Below are 23,567 nucleotides of genomic sequence, written 5' to 3'. Positions count from 1 at the left end.
CAATATAAATTTGTACAGGGGCGGAGAATGATAATATTTTTTTAACGTAGGGCAAAATAAAATAAGAACGGTCTATTTAATTTTTCCTTAAAAAAGTATATATTTTAATACTTTTTGAAATATATTATTGTAAATAAATAAATAATTTAATGGATAAATAGGAAATTATATTTAAAAGATAACATCTAAAAATAGATTAAATTGTGTCATTTCAGAAGTGCGTGTGTATAATCTTGATATATTATTACATTTTTATAAAATAGTAATAATGTACTTATTTATAATACACCAACTTTAATCATTGAATAAAAAATTTAATTACAAAAACCTCAACAAAAATATTAATTTGTAAATAATGAATGTCAATAAAATGTTATGGACATTCTAATAACAAAAATGGTTAAAAATTACTATTAATTTACAAAAAAAAAAAAAATACTGGGGCAAAAATTACAAGATTTTTTTTGACACAATGCGATTCCAGTGCAAATTAGTGTATTTAATATGTAATTGTAAATGTTATAAAAAAAATTTAAATTTTCTTTATTAAATAAATAGTTTACATAGAAGTCGTTCGTTAGTATCCTTGACGAACGAACGTCTATGCTAGGAATATTAACAAAGTTTGTCGGCGTTGGTTAAGAAATTTAAAAGTGAACAAACAGTTTTAGTCGATATGCATCAAAACTCCCGAGAGTATCAGTGCACTGTTTGTCTTGTGTATGATGTGTGCATAATATGGGTGATTAAGAAACGCAAAGGTAACAATACGTTATTTATTTAGCTTGTCAGAATTTGTGATAGATAAAGTCGGTACCTTTTTGGCAGACTTAATGGCAGATATAAATATAATCCCCAATAGTAAATAATTCATAGAAATGTCTGACGACATATAAAGTCCCGAACTAAGTACATCATCTAAAAGATCCAGTGCAATAATAAAGATTAATTAATACCATTGTATATAGTCGAATGCACATAAAATAACAATAGATAATAAATTAAATAGTATAGTTATTTTACGTAAATCTCCACTAATATAGATATATATATATATATATATATATATATATATATATATATATATATATATATATATACCGATATAAAAACATTACAAAATATAATGAAAAATTTATTTGAAAAAGTGAAACGTAAAATTTTTTTACAGATTTCCTTCCCCCTTTACAATGTCTCGTAAATCGAAGATAGGGATAATGTAACAGATTTATGTTTTATGAGGGGTAAAAGTCATGTCATCATTCTCGGGGGTTGTATTTCTGATGTAGAAAGAGTCTTTACTGAAATATCTCATGCGGATATGCCTTAGATGCACTGTGCGTTGACGAAATAAAATGTTGAAGTGAGAGTTTTTGAGTGAGTTTGATATCAATAGGTTTACTTTTCATAAGTTTTATTATTAAAAAACATTACATGACACCTCTTTTATTATATGAAGTTCTGCAAATATTATACGCATCTAGATTAATGTTATTTCTAAAAACATATTATTTAATTTATTATTTATCTCTATTTTAAATAATTACTCAGTATTTTGTCGATTATTCAATTCAGCATACATTTTTTATTATTTGCTTGTATTGAGCCTTTTAGAATTTTTGTTAATTTTATCAATTTAACAATTAAATCTTTTAAATACATCTATATACATATTTTCATATTCTCTATTAAAAGTCAACGTATTCAGGTAATTACTTTTTAAATAGTCATGCACTACAAACTACATTTGACAATAAACAATGCCTGTGTTCACTGGTTTTCATTGAAAAAAATGTATTCTTGTCTTTTACTTTCTTCTGAGCAATTGATTAAGAATCACGTAGACTTTACAATATTTTATTGTTTTTTAAAATTTAATAATGTTAAATCAGTAAAATATTCAATTATGTATTGTAATAGAAGTGTATATTCCTTTCAGAACAACACTAAAAATGAAAATATGGTTCTCCAATTAGTGTTTCCCGGCAACAGTGTTAACAATAATAATAATTTAGACAGTACTTGTTCTTCATTAAACGAAATATTGGGTGAGTCATTTCAGTTGTAATTTTTAAATATATAATTGATTAATTTTATAACTTTTATAAAGGGTAAAACTAAAACTAATAAAAATCTAGATTAGTTTTTACTAACGGTTATTATCTCTTCGCTTCTTTTAAAATAGGTTTTTATAAATAAAAAAATGAAATAAATTCTAGAGTATAATCAGCAGAAAGAGAGGCAAAGGCACTTAAGTCTAGTTGATTCATACAGTTCTCTGGACGGCCCAGCCAATGGTTTCGCCCACATCAATCAAGGCTTCGTGTCCGATCACGGCGAATATGGGGCCAGCTTCAGCCTGGAATCGATCCCGCAAACGCCGGCACCGTCCACCGACACTCTCGCTTCGACACCGCCAGAAGAGAGAAAAAGAGTTTTCTGGTAAGATTAGTATTAGTCTCATGTATACTTCATATCAAATTTGAATAAAATATAAAAGGGGGATTCTCGCGAAACATGTGATGTTTTTGAATTCCTCTTGTGTTTGATGATTATATGTTTGAAGAATTATTTGCCTAAATGGTTTACAAATTGTAGCACCCTCGAAAAGAAGAGTGTAAGTCAACAAATGGTCAAAATAGGATGTGTCCATAAAAGTAATTTTCATTCCCATCTCTTGGTAAAAAAAGTAAAGTCATTTGTCAAAATATTTTAATTTTTAAAAAATTAGAATAATCTAAAACAAATTATACTCTTTATATAATTATAAAAAGAAATTTATTTCCCCCAAAAAACCTGCATATTTCATCATCCAATTTTTCAATCTTCTTTTATAAATCTGTAAATCAATTGTATATAAACAAAATCAATTTGAATTTGTAAAATGTACTAAGTTTCAAGTAAATTATAATTATAATTACTTTTTTCCTTTGCAACTTTCTAAGATTTGTCTTATTATTTTATTTAAGTTTTACTTTACTAACACAAAGTTTTCCTATTACGTCCATTAATGTATTAATGTATGCAACATTGTAGGCCTTCGATTTCTATGATTCTGCACAAAATAGAAATTGGACCTAATTTCGGCCACGTAACAGTATGACCATTACGATAATTATATCGGAGAGGAAACGATGATTACGAATGTTACGGTCAGTTCATTGTCATATCGACACATCCAATATTTAATATTCATGGTGTGGGTATTGAATCTCGTTCACGGCAAATTTGATTTTGGATGTTTTATTCATTTCTGACAAAAATGCATAATTAGGGGAATGTTGATTTAAAATTATAGTAATTAAACATTATAGTTAAACGAAATTATTCTGAAATTCATTAAAATTATAAAATCATCCTAAGAATTGTCGGGAAAAAAGTATACAATTCTGTCGTTGTTTGAAAAATTAACATTTAAAAGTTTTAAAAATTGTTTCTGTGTTAGCCAAATTTAGTCACAAAATCTTTTTGACTTGCATTTAGTTAGATGCAGTAACTAGTTTTTTTATTTTTTATTTTATATATAACTTTCACATAGGTCTAGGCTATTTTATATCATAATTTACATACTTTATTTATATTTTAGGCATAGACTGACAATAATTTTAAGTGGAATGTATGCTTTATTTATAATAACATTAGGATTAGCTGTATATGTGACTGACATAGTTGATGGTAGTGGACCAATAGCGGAGGTAATTTACAAGAGTTTTAAAATAAGATTACTTGTAAAGTAAAGAAATATTTCCAATTTCATAAATTTTCTCATCAAAAATTACAATCTTAAAGAAATATTTCTTTATATTACATATTTTTTTAATTTAACTTATCTTAAAACAAATAACTACAAATAGATATTAAGTATTAAAATAATATAATTACATTAAATATTGAATGATTTATTAATTTTTAGACGTACAGCTTATATTTGGTGATAATTGCTCTTCTTTACATACTCTTTCTGATCATCGATATTTCCTACTACAAACGTAAAGTTAAACAATATCAGGACGAGATGGAAACTAACCAAAATAGTTACCAAGTGACACCAACTGAAAATGGACAGTTCGAAATCAGTATACCAGTTCCTTCATTTTCGGCAGCTAGAAAAACATTGCAGCATCACTACTGTCTTAGCAAAGACCAACATGCTGCTAATTTTTATCTTAAAATAGGAGCTGCAGGTAAATAATATTAATTTATGTTAATAAATATATTTTAACTTACATCTTGAATTTCTAGTGTTTTGTTTCGGCCACCTGATCCATAGCTTATTGCTTGTGGGTTACCAAATTATGTTTTTACAGTCAGATCCAGATATTTTAGAAGAATGTGCCACGCTGCAGACCATGGTGCTAGACATTGTATATCCAATTTATTCTTTCGTGTTACTTTATTTTATTTTTAAATATTCAAACGTAAGTGAAAAAGATGATGATAATGTATGTCGTTTTTAATAAGTTCAATTTTAGATCATAATAAATCGACATGTGGTTTTGGCAAGGTTTGGTATAATGCATTGTATATCATCCAGTATCTGTTTCTGGGTCTGGACTATATTTAGGGAAACAATCGAAGCACTATCAAAGTATACTACGGACGATGACGATGATGAAGATGAGGATGAAACAAGAATATCTGAAGTCAATTTTTTGGAAGATCACCCGGTTGCTTATGCCCTAACGAACTATAATAAACGAGGGGCACAAATTTTAACCAGTTACATTAACTCAACAGTTCGAAGATTTACGCACGTATGCGATTTAGACGAAGGGATGAAAAAAATCTACAAAAATTATTCCCCATATTTGTATCCTTTTAGCGTAGAGTATAGCATTCTAGTTGGTAAGACTTTTAAAATGCGTTCACAAATGCAATTTTTACTATATATTTATTTCAGTTGGAGTGCTGTTTATTATCTGGCAAAATGTGAATATTTGCAAGGGTAGCGATGAGGAACCGGAAAAATATAAGTGTAAAATGGACAGTGAAGGGATTGAAGGCAATATTGTAGTACATGCTGATTTTCATTCAGCAAACAAAGGCCTTTTCCTCGGTTTGGTTATGATGCTGCTATCTGTTGTTGGGATTATTCTGTTTATCATTACTATGCACTCAGAGTTAGTATTTTTTATTATATTGAATTCTTATTAAAATAAGATTAATTTATCTTGTTACGTAACATAAGATATAAAAAGGCTATGTTATCAACATGTTGTTAATTTTTAGGAATTATCACGACATGTCTATTAACGTTCATTTGTGGAACTCAATGTTTATGGTGGTCGCTATGATGGTATCTAGTATTTTGGCCTATAGACAAATTACAAAATTAGATATTAATGATCACATACACAGTCTGTTAGATGATTTACTGTTGGTTATTTGTATGCCTGCCTTTTTCCTCAATGGCATTTTTACTTTGATTCCAGCTGTTGTTGAAGGAAACGGAATGTCTATATCTTATACAATCTTAGAGGTACCATGTCAAATTCTGTGATACAGAAATGATGAAAACTTATATTGTTTTAAGGTATGTCAGGTGCTGATTCAAAGCCCACTTATAATGGATGGACTGAGAAGAACAAGTAACAGTCGACATCTCATTAAGAAAAAACCTGGAAGAGAACTGATTACTTTTCTAATTGTGTGCAATGTGGCGTCTTGGGTATCTCAAACCTTTGAAGTGGAGTCCCATGGACTTTTGGATGATAGATACGAATTTTATGGAAAGGAACTTTGGACTATATTAGGGCACATGTGTTTGCCACTGATGATGTTCTATAGGTTTCATTCATCAGTTTGTCTGGTGGACATTTGGAAGTATGCTTACGAACATCCACATGAAGAATGACTCTAAAGAATGCAAAAATATGTCAATCTCATTAGTATGTGATATTTAAAATTATTATTGTTACTGGTGGTCTTTATTAACTATTCCTACTGTTCGTACAAATATTATTGTTGTATTATTGTTATATTTATAATATCAAAATAAAGTTTTATGTAGTATCTACATAAAAATTATTAGGATTAAGTGAATACTGTAATAATAAATATACATTCAATATTCTTGTTAATTTTAACAAATTTAACAATAACAAAATGTATATCTATTTAACCTTGTACACAGGAAATACAAAATTACATTATTATTCGTATTTAAAAACTTTTTGATAACTAACTTGAGCAAAATGACAACATTAGTAGATTTATTAAAAAACTTATATCATACATCGACGGACAAAATGAGTAGCAAAACAAACGTACCTATGTATAAATCTGTCGGACTTTTGCCCATATACATGAGCGGCGAAACACAATCGGCTGTTCACTGGACCGTCAGAATGGACTGCGAAGGTTGGTCAGCTCCATACAAAAAAAGTTTTTTATTCATATTTTAGAGATCGCACTAAACATTTCCGTTTTAAACCCAGCCTAGTTTTAATTCGAAACGAAAATATATAAATCGAGATTCGGATTTGGATCAATAGACATGCAGTCAGTTTAATTAACTTTTATTTGTTTTGAATGCGTTTTGTCGGCCACAATAATATTTTTTCTTTCGGTTTAGGCCGGGGTCTGCGGTGCTTTTTTGTGTGGTGTTTATGAAATGATACCGCCATTGATTTTACTATTAATCAACGATTATAATTGAATTGATAATTGAACATTTACTGAGTAGGAATAAATGTTATATGTATACAATTATAAAAATTTATTGTCTGTAAAAATGCTAAATTTAATGCTCTTGATACTTATATGGTTTATACGACGTCTTGATTAATTGTGTATTCTTATGATTTGAATATATTTGAATAAAAATGAAAAAAAGCACTAAATATAATTTTTCTATCTCAAAAAACACTCGCTCAATTGTCGTTTTGACATTTAGTTTGCAAATGTATCACAAAACTTTTTCATCTGTTGATTCATGATTCTATCTGCAACTTGTCTTAACTGATGTGGGAGGTGGCTATGGCGATGGTAGTGTTGACATACATCAGTTCTGTTTTTGTGTCCATGTTCCTTTGATTAAAGCACACATAATTTAAATAACGTAAAAGACCTATCTAGAAATATCTATATCATACTTTAAATATGCTTTTTACATTTCAATGTTGAACATTTCCCATCAGTGCAACTTATTCGATCTAAAATGTGTTTTACACAAATAAGGGAAGAAATGAAAAATTTAAAGCTCCCACTCAAAAAAAAATGTAATTTTAAAAATACGTCACGATAAGTGAATCATATCCGATTCGGTGCAATAAGTCCGGCGCCGCTGGCTGAATTAGTGAACGGAAGGAAGAGAACGGATGGGCGAGGGGTCAGAGAGGTGCAGCGAGTGAGAGCTGGGGGGGCTCAGCGGGGCACCGAATGGAGATATGCCTGAGCGGCCGTAGGGCGTGACACAAACTCATATGCCCCAACAAACCTGATTACCTAATTCACTTCCAATTCATGCACCTCCGTAATCAGTGTTTGGCGTCGCACACACACTAACATACACACGCAGGCAAACGAGCAAGAGTTCGGGCAAATTTTAGGATCGCGCCCGATTACACAAACACGGTCTGGATGAATAGTTCCGGTGAGTCGAATCATAGACAGCACCAGTTCAAAGACACTTTTTTATTTACACATTGCACTAATTTAAGACGATACATCTCACGCTTCGCATCAAATAATTTAATTTACATCGAATCCAGTCTATTACCGTACTTTTATAGAAACCCAAGGGCTGCATCAAGACTATTAATTGTAAGATATCAACTTCTGAAGCCTCGTAATCAGTAATTTTATTTTACATCGAATCCGGCCAATTACTATGCTTCTGCAGACATTCAAAGCTGGCTACAGACTATAAGATTCCAAGACTAAATTTACTTTGTTTGATACGTTTAATTATATACAAGATTAATAAAAATTAATTTAAAAGGTACAAAAAGCAAACAATGGTGTATCCGACTTTAATTAAGTACTAATTGTAACATAATTTATTAACAATTACAAATTTATTTATATTTGGTACTTTACTCATGATAATTCCATTTATACCTTACAAAATCTTAATAAGCATCTGTTTTGGTGCTTTTGTCTAAATTATCTAGTAGCAACCAAAAAAGATAACTTGTTCCACTTCGCGGCTTAGTTTCCCAGATCCAATTAGATAATTAATTGGTCCGTGAAGTTTAAAAGGGCTCGCGCGACACGTATGGATTCCCGATACATTTCAAAAGAAAGGTCCGTCGCCCGCTTACGCCACAATTCATTTGCCCTTATAAAAGATCCTTATCCGGATCTCGCACATGCATGATCCTTCCTTTCAGGCCCACATAATACGCCAGATTTAGTATCTAGACTTTCGGATACTTCCTGCGCCTTATTACGGGCACCATGGATCGAAATTGAAGCCGTTGGATTGGCGTTGAGGACACTTACACAAGTTGCCGGCACTGCAATAAATGTTCATTTAAACATCAACAGTGACTGTTAAATTGTTGGCCTTTTGACCTGTGGGACAGGATGATGTAGAGGTGTGTAAACATTCAATATCTATTAGCTATACACAAAATTAACTTCAGGGGTCTTAAAATTGTTGGGATTGAATTACTGAAAATCGATTAAATTTTCAATAGAGGAGTCATTCAAATTTTAAATTAATTTACTATAATAAGAATTTATGAGTTAATATCGTTTAATAGAATAAAGAAAAAATAAAGGTCCTGTAGCGTGTAATCCAGCAGAATGAAAAAGAAGAGTGGAAAAAGTTATTATCGTTATGACGAAACGGTTAGCGCCTATATAAATTTTATAGGCACCTATAAAGTCGACTATTTCCCCATGTTTATAATGAATAACCTTAAAAGTGTGATTATTACTTTTAGTCAAGATTTTATTTAAAGACTATTAGAGTTATTTTTGTATTTTATTAGGATGAATAATATATGATGTCATTTTTATTATTATTAAAAAGTATAGTAATAATGTTGTTTTTAGTAAAACAACAGACCTCATGCTTCTACCTAGAAAATTTATTTTAATTTATTTTTTGTTAATTCCTTGGTTTTAAATTAGCCATCAACTAAACCATCATCTAAAAAGATTAGACGCTGGAGTGGATTAAGTAAATTAACCGACATTTAGGTAAATAGATGGTGTCTTTTGTGGCAATAAGATTATAATCTGATACGGTTGCAAAAGGGTTTGGCGGTAAATAGAGCAGTAGTCGTATCGAATTTTCTTAAAAACGCGTTCTTCGTGGGATGACAGGGCCGACCCTCGTTCGAATGTAATAATGGCGCACGCCGGAGCCCCACTTCAATAATAATTTTCGTGGCGACAAGGCAAAGGCAACGAAAACACGGTGCCTGTGAGGAAGAAACACAACCGAACTGACAACAGGTTATTGAATCGTAGTCCGCCAAAGACTACGCGTCCTGCGAGATAGAGACGGGGAATGCGGGAACACGACATGGAACAATGGGACTTTAGATTACATTGTAATCGCTCGCCGTGCTCGACAATTGCCACGTTCAGCGACAAACTTGTTCCCTGATAGAAACTGCAGTTTATTCATTATCTTTTGCCCGTGTTCGCGTCTCGCACCCCCTCCCCCATTAACTATTATGTGTCAACATGTCACCGATTCTCTTTATGTTACAGTCGCCGATTTTATCGGTGCCGTGTTCAGTTCCTACGATTGTTTGCGAATGTGTGTGGGCATGGAGCACGTCTATGCTCCGACACTTCAACGCGTCGCTTGTGACCGCCAAGTTTTGCCTTCGGATACTTTGTTGCTTTAGTTTTAATGCTTTATCCCTCAATGTTTTATAAATCGTCACTTTTGCCATTGTTGTCGATTCACATTGGTTTGTATTCATTAGTTAACATGCTAACACCAATGGATTCAAAACAGACGTTAATGTAACCACTTAACAAAATTAATAAGAGGTGTTGTTAAATTACACCGTCAACTCTTAATTGTGGAATCAGAGCTTCAAATAAGGCAATAGAAAGGTAAACATTATTTTTGGATTAAAGTTATAAACATCACAATTTCTCATATTCTGAAAATCTCAACCACAATTTTACCATCTTTATGGGCATCTAAATGCAATAAAATGTTTACTGGCGTCGTCCAGTTGTGGAAAATATAACAGACCCACATATTGGATATGTGAAATCAACTGTTTATGTCAAAAAAGAACCTTTGTTATTTTTTAAAAGAACTCGTCCTACGCCACTGGTTTATACTTATTGGCGCAAGGAAGACGTCGGACAAGTTTACTTAAAATGGAAATTGAATTGTAGCCCGATTTTCCAGAAAATCTTATGCAATCGAAGTCCCTTCGATCTATTCAATAAATTCCGAAAACTAAAATTAATATAATTTTTGTACACTACAACGAAGAATGTTTACAATTAAATAAATCTGGTCGCCAATATTGTTATCGAAACACCACTATGTTAACTGACATTTTTAAAAGAAACTAAATTTTTAACCATGATAAATGCAAAGTATTATTGAATTATAGATAAATTTTATCATTAAATTGCATTATTTTTAACCCGATTAAAACTACTTTTTTTCAGAGCTTCCCTCAGAAGACTTAATAAGTAAGACTGATAGGCAATTTGGGCGCGAATCCAATTTGCGAATCCCTTTCGTTGTCGTCGCGTCAGTCCTAATGTATCCCCCGCTAACAAAGTTTTATGAATAGTTCATGTAACCGCGTTTAAAATGTCTATTTTGAAATTGAACAATGCTCGTTTAGGTGACAATGACGCGAGGCGTTGTTGTGTCGGAACCGAAAAGGAAATTAATAATCTTAGTGCTGTGTTGTACTTCCTATTCTATCGTATTTATATTGAATGTGAAGGTTTCATATCTAAACTGTCAAAAACAAATATATAATTTCACTTTTAATGGTGCAAACATGAATTAAAAGGTTTTGCTGAACTGATGACCAAGATCAAGTAAGTAATTTTAATATTATCAATTATGTTTCCTATATTGGACGTAGATTAAGGTGTTGAAGTTATTCATAGTAGGTAATTCTTCATAGACATGCAATCATGCAGTGGTACATCCTGGTGGTTGTATTAAAATGCAAATTTAAGGGGACGTCCTCCGATCAGTGTCGTATTGCTCCATTTTAATCCTCCTAAACGGGTTGAGATTCGTAGGACCCTGCACCGCCGCCGCCGCCGCCGCCGCCACCTCCACAGGACCACGAACCGTCAGCGACTGGGAGCGACTATAGGCTCACGAACTCATGGCTCGTGGCGATGAGCAATTTTCCAGTCGAGCGTCCGCCACTCTTATGTTCCTTTGGCCGGCATCAACAACGCCTCGCAGATCACAGCAGATATCCGTGGCCGATAGCGGCGGTGATGTGATTTCATACTCGGAGGACCGTATTCAAAACGGGGCGAAACGCGGCATAGAGACACAGACATAAATGAACCGAAACAAAACCGATCCGAAGTGGATTCGATGTTTGTCTTTGTGCCAAGCCCTGCCACTAAATTATAAAGGCATATAAACGGATTAACGTGGAATTTTTTTTCATGATGTACACGTGGTGTGATGAAATTCCCTTGCTGCGCCGGCTGTCATTCACCCTTTGAACTAGATGCGATTTTAACCATGTATGATGTTGTATAATAAACTACTGGTAATAGTATTATGGAGCTAAAATTAGTAGTTTTATATTAAATTCCCAATTTTTGTCGAAAAATCCATCCCGGTTCATTTAAATGTTAAATTTATTATGTATTACGAAATTGTGTTCCAAATTTCTATGAAATTGTATTTTCGATGCAACTATAGGATGGACACGGATAATACGTAAACGACATAGCACAAAACCATTTAGCTCTCGGCCCGCACTCGAATCCTTTCGACAGCCAGTCATGCTTCAATTAGATTAGAGCCTAACCGTATTAAAATCCGTGTTCGGCTCAAATCTGAACTGTATTCATTCTGAATGTTGATTCAGTGCAGCAATCTTGAGCCGACCGGCTTAAAGAGTGAATCTCCAGGTAGGCTAATTGAGATACGTGCACGTGTTATATGACGGAGGTGTCTGTGTTAAGCAATTGCCGTAACGCACGATGGAATGAACCGATAACTTCTTTTGGAATATATATGAAAAGAAGTTCAGTTCAACAAGTATTAAAATATGCCTGTTATTTTTTACGTAAAGTAGTTCAAAAGTTGGACAACAACAAACACTATGCCATTCAGAGAAATTGTTTTCATTATCATTTTATAGTTACCATAAAACCAAAAAAAATTAAATATTTTCTAATGAAATTATATCTTCTTTATTAAACTTAGTCAGCGTGATCATGAATATGAAAAATATTAGAAAACGTCAAATTCTGATCATTAGTTTTCATCATTAATTTAGTGCTTCCAATAAAATGTTAATATTAAATTAAAGTTCAAAAAAGAAACAATTAGAAAAATAACTTTAAACTATCCCGTATTTTTAGTCTTCAGTAAAATGAAGGTTTTGTATTTGTAAATTTATTCATATTACATAGTTTTTGATCTATATTGTATTTAATAATATTTTAATTTTATATTTATGAATAATATAATAATTTGCATGATTTATTTAAGATAATACGATGAAAATTCCTTAAGATTTGTATAATGTATTTTTAACCGGGCAATATACTTACCACTTACCAATTTTTCAAAAAATAAATTAGTATTCATATATTTTTATGCTAAATTATTGAGTCCGCAAGAATATTTTTCAAATATTTGTCTAAAAATATTATTTAGATATATTTAGTTTTAAATACGGTCCTTTTGACAATCATATGTACTGTGCGTAAATATCGCATGACTATTGTTTACAACCTTATCTGAATACAGTATACAGTAAGAAAAGCGTTTGACTTGTCTGAATTTAGAGAGAGACATCATGCATGACAGAGACAGTAGAAGATTTATTGTCTATTGCACATGATGTTTCTTTCAGGATTCAGATGGTCAAACTCTTTTTGTACTGTATGTATTATATGTTGTCGGCATACATAGAATAGTTGTCAATAAAACAAGTATTTACTTGATTTATTTGCTTTCCATTGAATTTAAGGTAATAAAGGCATTAATATAAACAATACTTTAGAATATTTCTTAATTAGATATAATGCAACCAATTTAAATTAACACAACTACGGTGCTAGGTAAGTTTAACCTATTTTTATCTTAGTACTATTTTTAACCGATTTCACACACCAAGTTTTAGATACTTTTTCAAAATATTTTCCAATGCACTTGTTGTCAAAAAAAGAGTTAATTGAATTTATCGAAATATAAATTTATAAAAGCTTATCAGCTTTAACTTGTTCATAGTTTGTTTGAAGACAAATATTAATTATTTATTTAATTAATTTAATTTCTACATTTAATATCTGTTTGCAGAATTATTTGAGAAATGCACACCGTGCGATGGTCCGTTGAGGGTAATTGCGAGCACACGACGTACTCTATACATACAAATGAGACTGTGATTGTCGCTTATCCTTTCATATCCCACTTTTAAAACGCGAAATTAAAAAATATTACGATTGCCTTCGACAATGCGGAAAATATAAATTCGTACGTGTTCCCGTTGTAAGCGCACGCTTACAACGGCACTTATTCCATACAAAGGAATTATACGAATTAAATCTGCCATAAGAATAGATTGCAAAGGGATACGACGTATATTCTCTGTAAGACGTTCAACGTCTATGTTTTCCAATTATGGTCCATAATTGTAAATTTCGTCGGTGCCATAAATTAAAATGGATTTTTCACCGTTGTTTTTCCGTTGGTAGATCGGCTCCCGTAGTGTTTAATAGCGTACATCGGACAGCTAAATAATGTTCTCTGGAGCGCACTAACTCCGGCAAAAGTGCGCTACAAAAGCCCCATCGTCCGCTGCTTTTTTCCTACTTTATTGGAAAAATCTTAATCTATCGCGACTTTCCTTTCTTAACCTATTACAGGTTCAGACGTGTTCGTCATTTATTACGTACATAAAGTTTAAAACTTCACTGTAGTGTAAACGTTAGTATTTAAAATCGATAATTAGTATTTGTTATTAATTATTTATTATTTTAAACTATAATACAATTGAACACCTTTTTAAAGGTGTTGTTGTTGAATGGCATTGAGGGTAAGCATTGTCGGAGCACAGCTTTATACTCACTTCTTTACATACAGGGGATGCAGTAGCAAAGTTGAACAACATATCCTTTGATGTACCGTCTCAGGAGAGAACAATATCGTGAAACTGTTCGTCAACAGTTGACAAACTGTTGAACAACACATCAACAGTTGCTCAACAATATTTGTTCAGTCTGCTTATAAAGTTAATAATCTAAACAATATATAACTCTTATTAATGGAGCTGTGGATACTAAATATTTAACCAAATTCAGTAGGTTAATTTTGTTATCCCTATGAAATCAATTTCTCCAACTTTTTTTCATAAAATTCAATGCATGAAGCTTATTTCAATTTTTTTGTTTGTTTGTGGTCATTGTGGTCAGTTTAATCACATACCTAAAAATATTTTGATATGAGTGCATCTAATTTTTTCTGTTGTGTTCACAGCTCAGTAATCAAATAGGTTCCGTATCATCCGTTCAAGAGTAAAATTATTAAAAAACTCGATTTTTGAGCAAAAAAATGAATTTTATTTTTTTTTTTTCAATATGGCGTACCGGTTTTAAAAATTCCAGTAGCACTGACGATTTTGATGATAGAATGGTTACCCCCGCCAGGGTAAATTGAGGTGAGTTGAAGAGTCTCCTCCATTCGAACCATTAAAAGGTCCATTTTCTTATTATCATTTTAAAGATATACGCCATTGACAATTGTCAGTGGGACACAATGTAAGTATTTAATATACAGCCCCAGCTAGCTTTAATAATATTACCCCCGGCACAAGAACCAACTTTGTCTATTGTGAGGTTATAAAAAACCTTTTAGATATATTGTACTTAGATGCTTAGAATATAAAGATCATTCATTCATTAAAAAAACAATCTAATATTATATGTAAATGATCGACCTCGAGTATTACCTCTTGTTCCCTGAAACCCTTGATATAAATCAAACAGAAACTGGTGTTTGTTTATTTTCTGGAAATCGTCGTCGTCGGCTGAAATTTCAATAGGATGACAAATGACAAATGTCCAGAGCAGAGTGCCCCCAGAATAAACCGGGGATTTATGCATCGGATTTGCGGCTAATGAGGGAAGCGCCTTGCGGTCTCCACCGCGGGGTGCAAAATCCGTAACGTTTTCGCGTAAGGTATAGTAAGGATCAATCCCTTTGGGATGCGGCAATTAGAAAACTGGGTTTTCGTTTTCCATTGGGATTAGACAGGCGGACAATTACGCAAAAACGTACGTCAAGACGTGAGTGGCTTAACTAATTTGTTCTGTGATTGATATTGAAAATTGCTTTTTAAACTAATAGTAGCTATAGTTTTGCATTATCTATGTGTCTGTTATGTTTCGGGTTTCCCGACTGCGTGACCCATTATTTAAACTGGTTCGTTGTCGAAGAAACCTGTAACTTACTTGACTTAACCTCGGAGGGATAGAAGAAATGTAGACATCCGTGTAAAGTACACAATTCGCATTCACAATAAAAAATTTGGGATTCTTGAAAATGAAAATAAACTCAACTTTAATTAAGACCTCTTCTTCAGAATTAAATAGTTAAATAAACATGAAGTTGCATGCAGTGCACGCAGTTGATGGAATTTACTTCATGTTATTCATTTTCATCACAGGTCTGGTCATTGTAGTTATACACGTTTCGAGAAAACCAAAAATGATCTTGAAATACTCTATCAAAGAAAATATATAATATTATAAATAAAACTATTCAATTATGTTTCTTACAGGTTTAATTAAAATTAAGGACTTATTTTGCCATCAATTCACTATAAAGCATTTGTGTTTTTTATTATTTTTTCAAGTAGATCCAATCAATAGCAAATAGAAATCAGTGCCAGCACCGAGTGAAGAGAGCCGCGAGAAAAACATTCGGTCCACGTAAAATGTCGAATTACGAGCATTTATGGTAGGCGGGATTACCCCCTAAACGGTCGGCGTACCTGAGAAGCGTCGCGGCGATTCCACCTACCCCCCTTGTTCCTCGCACCCGACGCGCCCCCGGAAAATAGACAGGCGCCAGGACGCGGGCAGCCCGCTTGGATCCGCGACTCTCCAGTATCGCCAGTCGTTGCGGCGCCGTTCCAGCGTCCCGACGCTCCCGCAATAACATCAGAAACTCATTCACAAACACTGTCTGTCTCTGGCGCTGGGCCGTCGCACGAATTAACCACCTGTTTTCCGAAATGGGAAGCCAGCAGAGCTACGCACAGTACCGTCGCACGAATCTCGGAAGCCATGTGGATAACTGTATGAACGCAGGTCAGTCAATATAATTTTTTTTTTATTTTTACCATATATTTCTTTAGTATCGTTGTTAAGATTTTTATCAAATTTACAATTATATTTGTTCTTGATTTTTAGGAGTAATTATTTATACGATTAAAAAAACATATTTTATAACTTAATATTATAAAACTAATCAAAAAGTAAAAAATGACAAGGTAATTTTTTAAAATAACTTTTTAAATTGAGTTTTGTTATTTCAATTATTATTAGACAATGTTTGGAAGCGAATTTGCTTTAATATTTAACAAACAATTAAATGTAATAATAATAATAATATAGCTATAATAATATTCAGACTTTGATGTCATACGATGTATTAGCACTATTTTGTTTTTTTGTGTATGAATATTTTTTTTTTTCATACAAGTATCAATTTTCCGACAACAAAACAAAAAACAAACTTTTACAGTCATTCCTATTACATTATCGCGAGATAATTATATCGTTAATAAAATTTACAAATTTTATATTAAATTACATATTTGTTACTATGCATATAAATTTTGAAAATATTACAAGGCAGAGATTTAAATAGCAAAATATCAAAACTCACTTGTTATATATAATGTATATATTTTATTTATATACATTATAACGTATATATATACTTTTTATATTAAACATGCATTTTTTATAATATACTATACTATACGTAATTAAAACCCACCGTAAGACGCTTGTATTACTGATACACTTAACATCTGAAAAATGTATTGTTCCCTTCTTTTGTATCAAACTTGAATGATGATCTTCTTTAGATTGCATCTCTTGGGAACTTATCTTTGATGTTCAAATTACAATTTTTTTTACCAACGTCTATTGTTATTACCAAATAACCAGTGCTGGATATTTTTAGAGATAAGTAAATAACTATTATCATATATAATGGATTTAATTTAATGTAATTAATATTAAATATTATATTATATGGACAATTGTATGTGTTGCGAAAATATGTTTGTAATAAAACTATTTTTTGTGATTCATTTTGAAGTTTTGAGAACATTGTAGATGGTTTATAAACTTGCAGAAGTTTTCCAAAGCTCATTACTTAAGTTTTCAAGCCATAAGGGTTTTAGTTTTAAACATCAAATATTATGTCTCAACATAACCCTTAGCAATGGAGTCCCTGGGTGGTTTATTCTCTGGGTATTGTTTTTCTTGTCGCATATATTCAGATAATGTCTGCACTATATTTTCTCTAATAAATGATAATATATCTAAAAAGCCGTGTTTTAAATGAGTTTTTAAATACAAAGGACATGGGAGTTTTTTTTTTTTTTGATTTGTGTGATATACAATATGTATATTTTGTCCTCAAGAAAAGTATATAAATAAACCCGTACATTTTTCGCTTATTTTTTTCATTTTGATTCGATATTCTTAATATTATTTAATTTTCATAAATTCAACGTTCTTCTGTATTACATCAGAAAATTACGTTATAATCAAAGTTAGGCTTTTCCTTTTTCCGATTTTTTTTCCTGTAAACTAATATTTAATTTCAGATCTAATTTTAAAAATGGTGAATGCGCATTTTCCTATTAATTTCTCTTACTTGATATTAAGATTATCAAACCTGTTTCAGTCTAACAAATTTACTATTTTAATTTTTTAAATTCCTTTTACTTTTTATTAATATCCCTAAACAATATTATCAAAATGCATTGGTCACCAACACAGGCACAGATTTTATAAACTGACGTTGTGATTGTAATTATCAATTTATTATTCTGGTACGAGATATTGCAATAATGTTGTTTATTATAAGGAAATGTATTATTTTCAGTCCAATAGAATATATCAAGATCATTTGAACATAGCTATCTCAGTACACCGTACCATAATGATTTTGCTGTATCCATCTAAAATTATAATAACTATTATCTATATTTACATTTGTAATATATTTAAAACTTCCATGAACCTAGATTTTTTATCGCATAACAGATTATATTTTATATATTTTTACAAATAAAATAATAGTTCACTAATATTTCTATTCAATTTAAATTGACCATTCAGAGAGATTTATTTCATTAGAAACCTTTACAAAATTCTATGAGGCAAAAATGTAACAGAATTTATTTTTAAATTTCGTTGTAAATATTTGTGGAAGTATCTAACAGATAATACCTTTATAGCTCAAAGTAATAAATGAATATTGGCGGATTAATTAATTACATTTCAAAGGTGAATACTCTGACATGCATACATATTCTATTAATTAATGTTATACATTAAAATTTAAAATTGTTTGATTTCAAAATTTTGAATGTGTTATTTATTGGTAATTAGTGAATTTATGAATTGATAATTAGAATTTATGAATTCGTTGGAAAAATTGAGTTAACTGCGTTATCCTTAAAAGGATGAAATCAACAGAAAGGTTTTCCAATCGATTTAATCTGTTTGTATTCGCATAAAATTTAATGGATTAAACGTAAGAACTACGATTCTCACACTTCCTTAAAATAATTATAACACATTTACAAATATTTTTAGTACATTTTAAATAATAATCTTAATAAAAATTGAAGAAAATTGAGTACATATCAATTTGTTATTGTAACTGAATATTTAAATTATTAATATCATTATTAATATAATTATACTGAATAATCGAAAAGTCAAATATGTATTTTAATACTAGGATATTTAAACATATGAATTCGGAAGCTTATTAAACACTTTTTGAACACTTATAAATACTTTTCTTGTAAGTTACTTCAAGGCATTTATTAGTATTACAATTAAATTGATTTCAAACAGAAACAAAATTAACATTTCACTAGGCACCGAAAAATATTGTTTCCCCAAGCAAATATGATTTTATTCCTTTCCATCCAGTTTTGCAGCGACGGTTTCCTCAAGTCCTTTTCCTCCTCTTCACCCTCGAAACGTAATTAGAAACAAATGCCTGCGGGCATGTAGATATCAGATTACTAAGATGTAGTGGACTGTTTAATCTCCAACGCTTTTAAATCTAGTTACACAGGAGGTCTCACTGAGTTTATAATTAACAAATTATGGTACCGAGTCTGTGCTTAAGTCAAAATTCATTGATTTCGTTTTAAATCTAAGGATTAAAAAAAGGACAAGTACCCAAAAACATACGTTTGTTAATGATTACAATTATAATTAATTAGGGAAGTTATAAATAAGCAACCATATCAGGTCATCTCAAAGTTTCAGGTTTCCTGGCATCGTAACCGATTTTAAACTGGTTCGTTGTCGACGAAACCTAAAATAATTGAGATAAAGGCATCGTTCTTATCATAATATATTGATTACAGTTGTTATTCATCATAAATATTCAATCGTTAAAATTCATAAATTATAAACAAACGAAAGTGAAAATTTATTGCATATAAATTAATAGAATACTTTTGAGTTATATGGAAAGTGTAGAATAACTCATATTTAAAATATTTGATCAATTATTTTAGACATATTTGTATGAAATTTAAAATTTTATTGAATGTAGTTGGTAATAAATTGTAAATAATGTCCTTATATTTCTTACTAATAAATAGTCAGTGTTTACGTAGAGTAAATAAAACATATATTTTAGTTTTTTACTTATTTAAACATCGTTTATATTTTATCCATTTATAATATTTAAGTGCGACAACAAATTGAAAACTTTAGGCGAAGATATTTGTCTTAACTACTTTCCATTGCCAAAATTTAACGCTCCCTAAACGAGAAATCCAACTTCCGGTCTACACGATTGACGAGCGACGCGAACATAAATTCGATTTGACGAGACGCCGCCGATTTTCGTGTCGGACCGCGTCGAATTACGCGATCTCATTCGATAAAGCCGCGGCGTCAGGACGCGAACGAAACCTTTCGAGTTTGTCGGTTGATTTCATTTTTGCGCCCGTACACAAAATGCAATCCGACCAAAACTCCGCTGAGGTAATTGGCGGAAAATAAAAAAAATGCTATTTTTCGAAAGTTTTACAACACATTAATGGAATCTGTATAGTCATTTATCTTCCATACAATTTGTGCAAACCGTATTATAGTTTTATTCGCTAAATGGTTCTACCAACTAACTTATAAATTTATGTATAAAACTTTATAAAAAGATAAATATATGTTTGACAACTGACACATATGTTTGCAGAAATATTTTTAATATTATATAAATATGATTCTATATGAAACACTGTATGAGATGTGTTTATATCATAAGTACTTATGATATAATGATTATGTACATTACATTAGGTTTTCGATTTTCTTTAGAATAACGAACGCCAAATCGACAATTTTATTAAGTTCAAAAGTCAGTGGATGTGAGCTCCTCTATTTTCTGAAAGACTAATTTCCTGATTTACTGCAGTGAGAAAATATGTCTGTACACAAGAATTGTATGGCATTTCAATGAGAGTTGACGCGCTAAAGATTTTGATTTCCGTTAAAGGAGATAACCTGATGATTTAATTTGGAGAGATGTATAAGGCACGGATGACAATTTATCACTGATAAATCTTTCTCAAAATAGAAACTTAAAAATATATATAATTTATATATGAACTGAACATTCAATATTAATGAAATATTTATTCAAAATTAATTTATTACACACGATGGATTGCTTAACCATGGCAGTGCCGACTAATGCACTAACGCAGTGACAAACCAGATTCATTACGTTCATGTGATGCTGTAACAATGCAGTTACTTTATTTTCGATAGACCATCAATGTTTGACGTCAAAGTTAGCAATCACGAACCCAACAATACAATTTATTCGAATGGAAACCACTTTGTCAATCTATAACAATTCGACGATACTAATGTATTGCCATGCAATAGAACCTTTTGAATGTATCTACGATCAAGGAAAAGTTGACACTTACTCAGTTGAGAATTCTAGGAAACCAATCGTAAAAAACAGAAATGCAGCTACAAACACTGGATTCATATAAAATATGTTTAAGCAGATTTGCAATATGCAACAATTAAATATACTTAGTAATTGTTGCTGTATATTGAATAAAAATAATTTAATATTGTTATAAAATAAATGAAAATGTTTTTTATTTAATTGAAAAAGCTAAAGTTAATATTAATTTAATGAAAGTTCCTGTAAGTTCCGTGTTTCTCGACATAAGAACCGTTTTTTAAACTGGGTTCGTTGTCGTCGAAACATGTAATGTCTAGGAAATAATCGACAAAATATTTGTATACTTATGTTATTAATTTTAATATTTTTAATATATAATAAATATTTTTGTGTATATTTGTATTTTTCCTAACCTAACAATATATTTGGATTGCGGAATCTTTGAATAATATGTTACAAATCTATGCCGCAGAGAACGTCAGCATCATTCATTTTGAACAAATTTGTCGTATGTTGTTTGGTAAACGTAGGTATTTATTGAAATACATAGTTATTATTCCAAAATAACTTATGTATTCATGTAAAAATTCTTTTTTATTTGAACTTTTTGGAGTTATTTTAAACTTCTATGAGTTAGATTTTATGTTCACATTCACATTCACACACGTTCTTGAGACATGGGAAGTAACACCAAAATACATTGAGACTTATGTGTTACCAAAAAAGTTAAGTTCTTTACCAAATCTGAGATATACTATATTCGAATAGTACTATTATTTAGTCGAGAAGCGAAGAAAGGTCATCGTAGACATGGGGATAATCCTTCTACAAGGAAGACTCACTACTCTCCTAGGAAAAACAATACGAATAGGTTATGGGTTATGGTTATGGGAGTTTGGGATAATCATAATTTAATATGGATTTAAAACAAGTTATTTTGCGTGTAAATTAAAATTGTGTCCAGCAAACAGCTTATATTTTTCATTATATCATTGAACAAAATGTAACTAAACAGACTATTTGACTATTTAATAAATATTTACTTGTTAATTTGCATAAGCAAGTTAGTGGTGTTTTAATAATCTGAACTAATAATGTGACGTTAACCACGTGTCATCTTTAATTTTTTTATTTACAGTTATCAATACATTCGGAATATTTTTTGCTTTAAGACATTTTGAAATCTCAAACAAGCCCAGACATTGTTTTGCCAAAAGATGAATGTAGGAAGACAGTTACGAAATTGTGCAAAGTGATTAGAGTAATTATGGGGTTTTAGGTGTTTATTTGTAAATAGAATTTGTGACAATATTTTACGTTTTTTGTATATCTGACAATAATAAGATGTAGATAAAATGAACTAAAATAACCATACGGCTACTGTTTTACATTTGTTTTAAAGTATAACAAACCTTTAAGAGTACTAGCGAATTGATTTTCCAACACACTTTTTGAAGTTTAATAACTACTCGAAAACCCAAAATGTCTAATTTGGGTCTCTAATTTGATGAATATTAATAAATTGAGTTATAAATTGGTATTTTCCTCATAATATGAAATTTTTATAAATTACATATTTATTACTGTCAAAGATATTATGTACGACCATTTTCAGATATTTTATATAACTATAATTTGATTTGTTCATAATTGGTTTTAAATATTTTTTGACAAAATTGAATATCATTTTTATAAATGAACTTTTAATGAAATGAAATGAACTCTCATTAATGTGGTGTTTCTCGAAAACAAAACAGAAATTAAATAAATTTAGTGTAAAATCTAATTGATGAACAGCAAATCTATTTTACATTGCAATTAGATTATGTTAAAATTCTGGGCATGATAGAGATACCGCTTATATAAAATTTACAATTAATTAATTAACAATCGACTCTGTTATTAAATAATTTAATCAGTTTCACATAAACATCAAAGCTTTGATCCCGAAACTTAATTATAATGCATTTCCGACCAATCAACACTTAATTGGATGGTCAAATGTTGCCACTTAGTGGCTCCTCAAACAAATTTGATGGTTTGTCCTGTTTCAAAAAGAACTACTATCGAATTAAATTTAGAGGAGTACGAACTATTCTAAGTTTGTGGGTTTGTTGGGTTAAAAGGTTGCATACCCTATACTGTATCAGTCTTATACTAAACTTAATTATGTACAACTTATATTGCTATTCGACCTACTGTGATAAATATTATG

The 23,567-nt window shown here is 30.8% G+C and overlaps 1 protein-coding gene across 1 annotated transcript; it reads left to right on the top strand.

Annotated features, from left to right (window-relative positions):
- Window positions 1-709: 709 nt before the first annotated feature.
- On the top strand, window positions 710-6,012 carry LOC126266219 (proton channel OtopLc-like). The gene is made up of 10 exons (XM_049969736.1): window positions 710-761; window positions 1,940-2,048; window positions 2,220-2,442; window positions 3,587-3,695; window positions 3,914-4,184; window positions 4,243-4,418; window positions 4,473-4,845; window positions 4,901-5,120; window positions 5,230-5,479; window positions 5,534-6,012. Exons 2-10 carry the CDS (start codon window positions 1,961-1,963, stop codon window positions 5,852-5,854), a joined length of 2,031 nt encoding a protein of 676 aa, XP_049825693.1. The 5' UTR covers window positions 710-761; window positions 1,940-1,960; the 3' UTR covers window positions 5,855-6,012.
- The last annotated feature ends 17,555 nt before the right edge of the window (window positions 6,013-23,567 follow it).

This window comes from Aethina tumida, chromosome 7 (genome assembly GCF_024364675.1).
Source record: "Aethina tumida isolate Nest 87 chromosome 7, icAetTumi1.1, whole genome shotgun sequence".
In the NCBI taxonomy this organism is placed as follows: domain Eukaryota; kingdom Metazoa; phylum Arthropoda; class Insecta; order Coleoptera; family Nitidulidae; genus Aethina; species Aethina tumida.
Note: the sequence above shows the minus strand (reverse complement) of the source record. Positions and strands in the feature narration are given on the sequence as shown.

Bases quoted from the DNA above. Each gene is read 5' to 3' on its own strand.
- LOC126266219 (XM_049969736.1), top strand. From the start codon at position 1,961: ATGGTTCTCCAATTAGTGTTTCCCGGCAACAGTGTTAACAATAATAAT. The intron at 3,696-3,913 runs GTAATTTACAAG...ATTAATTTTTAG, and splicing joins GTAGTGGACCAATAGCGGAG to ACGTACAGCTTATATTTGGT. The intron at 4,419-4,472 runs GTAAGTGAAAAA...GTTCAATTTTAG, and splicing joins TTATTTTTAAATATTCAAAC to ATCATAATAAATCGACATGT.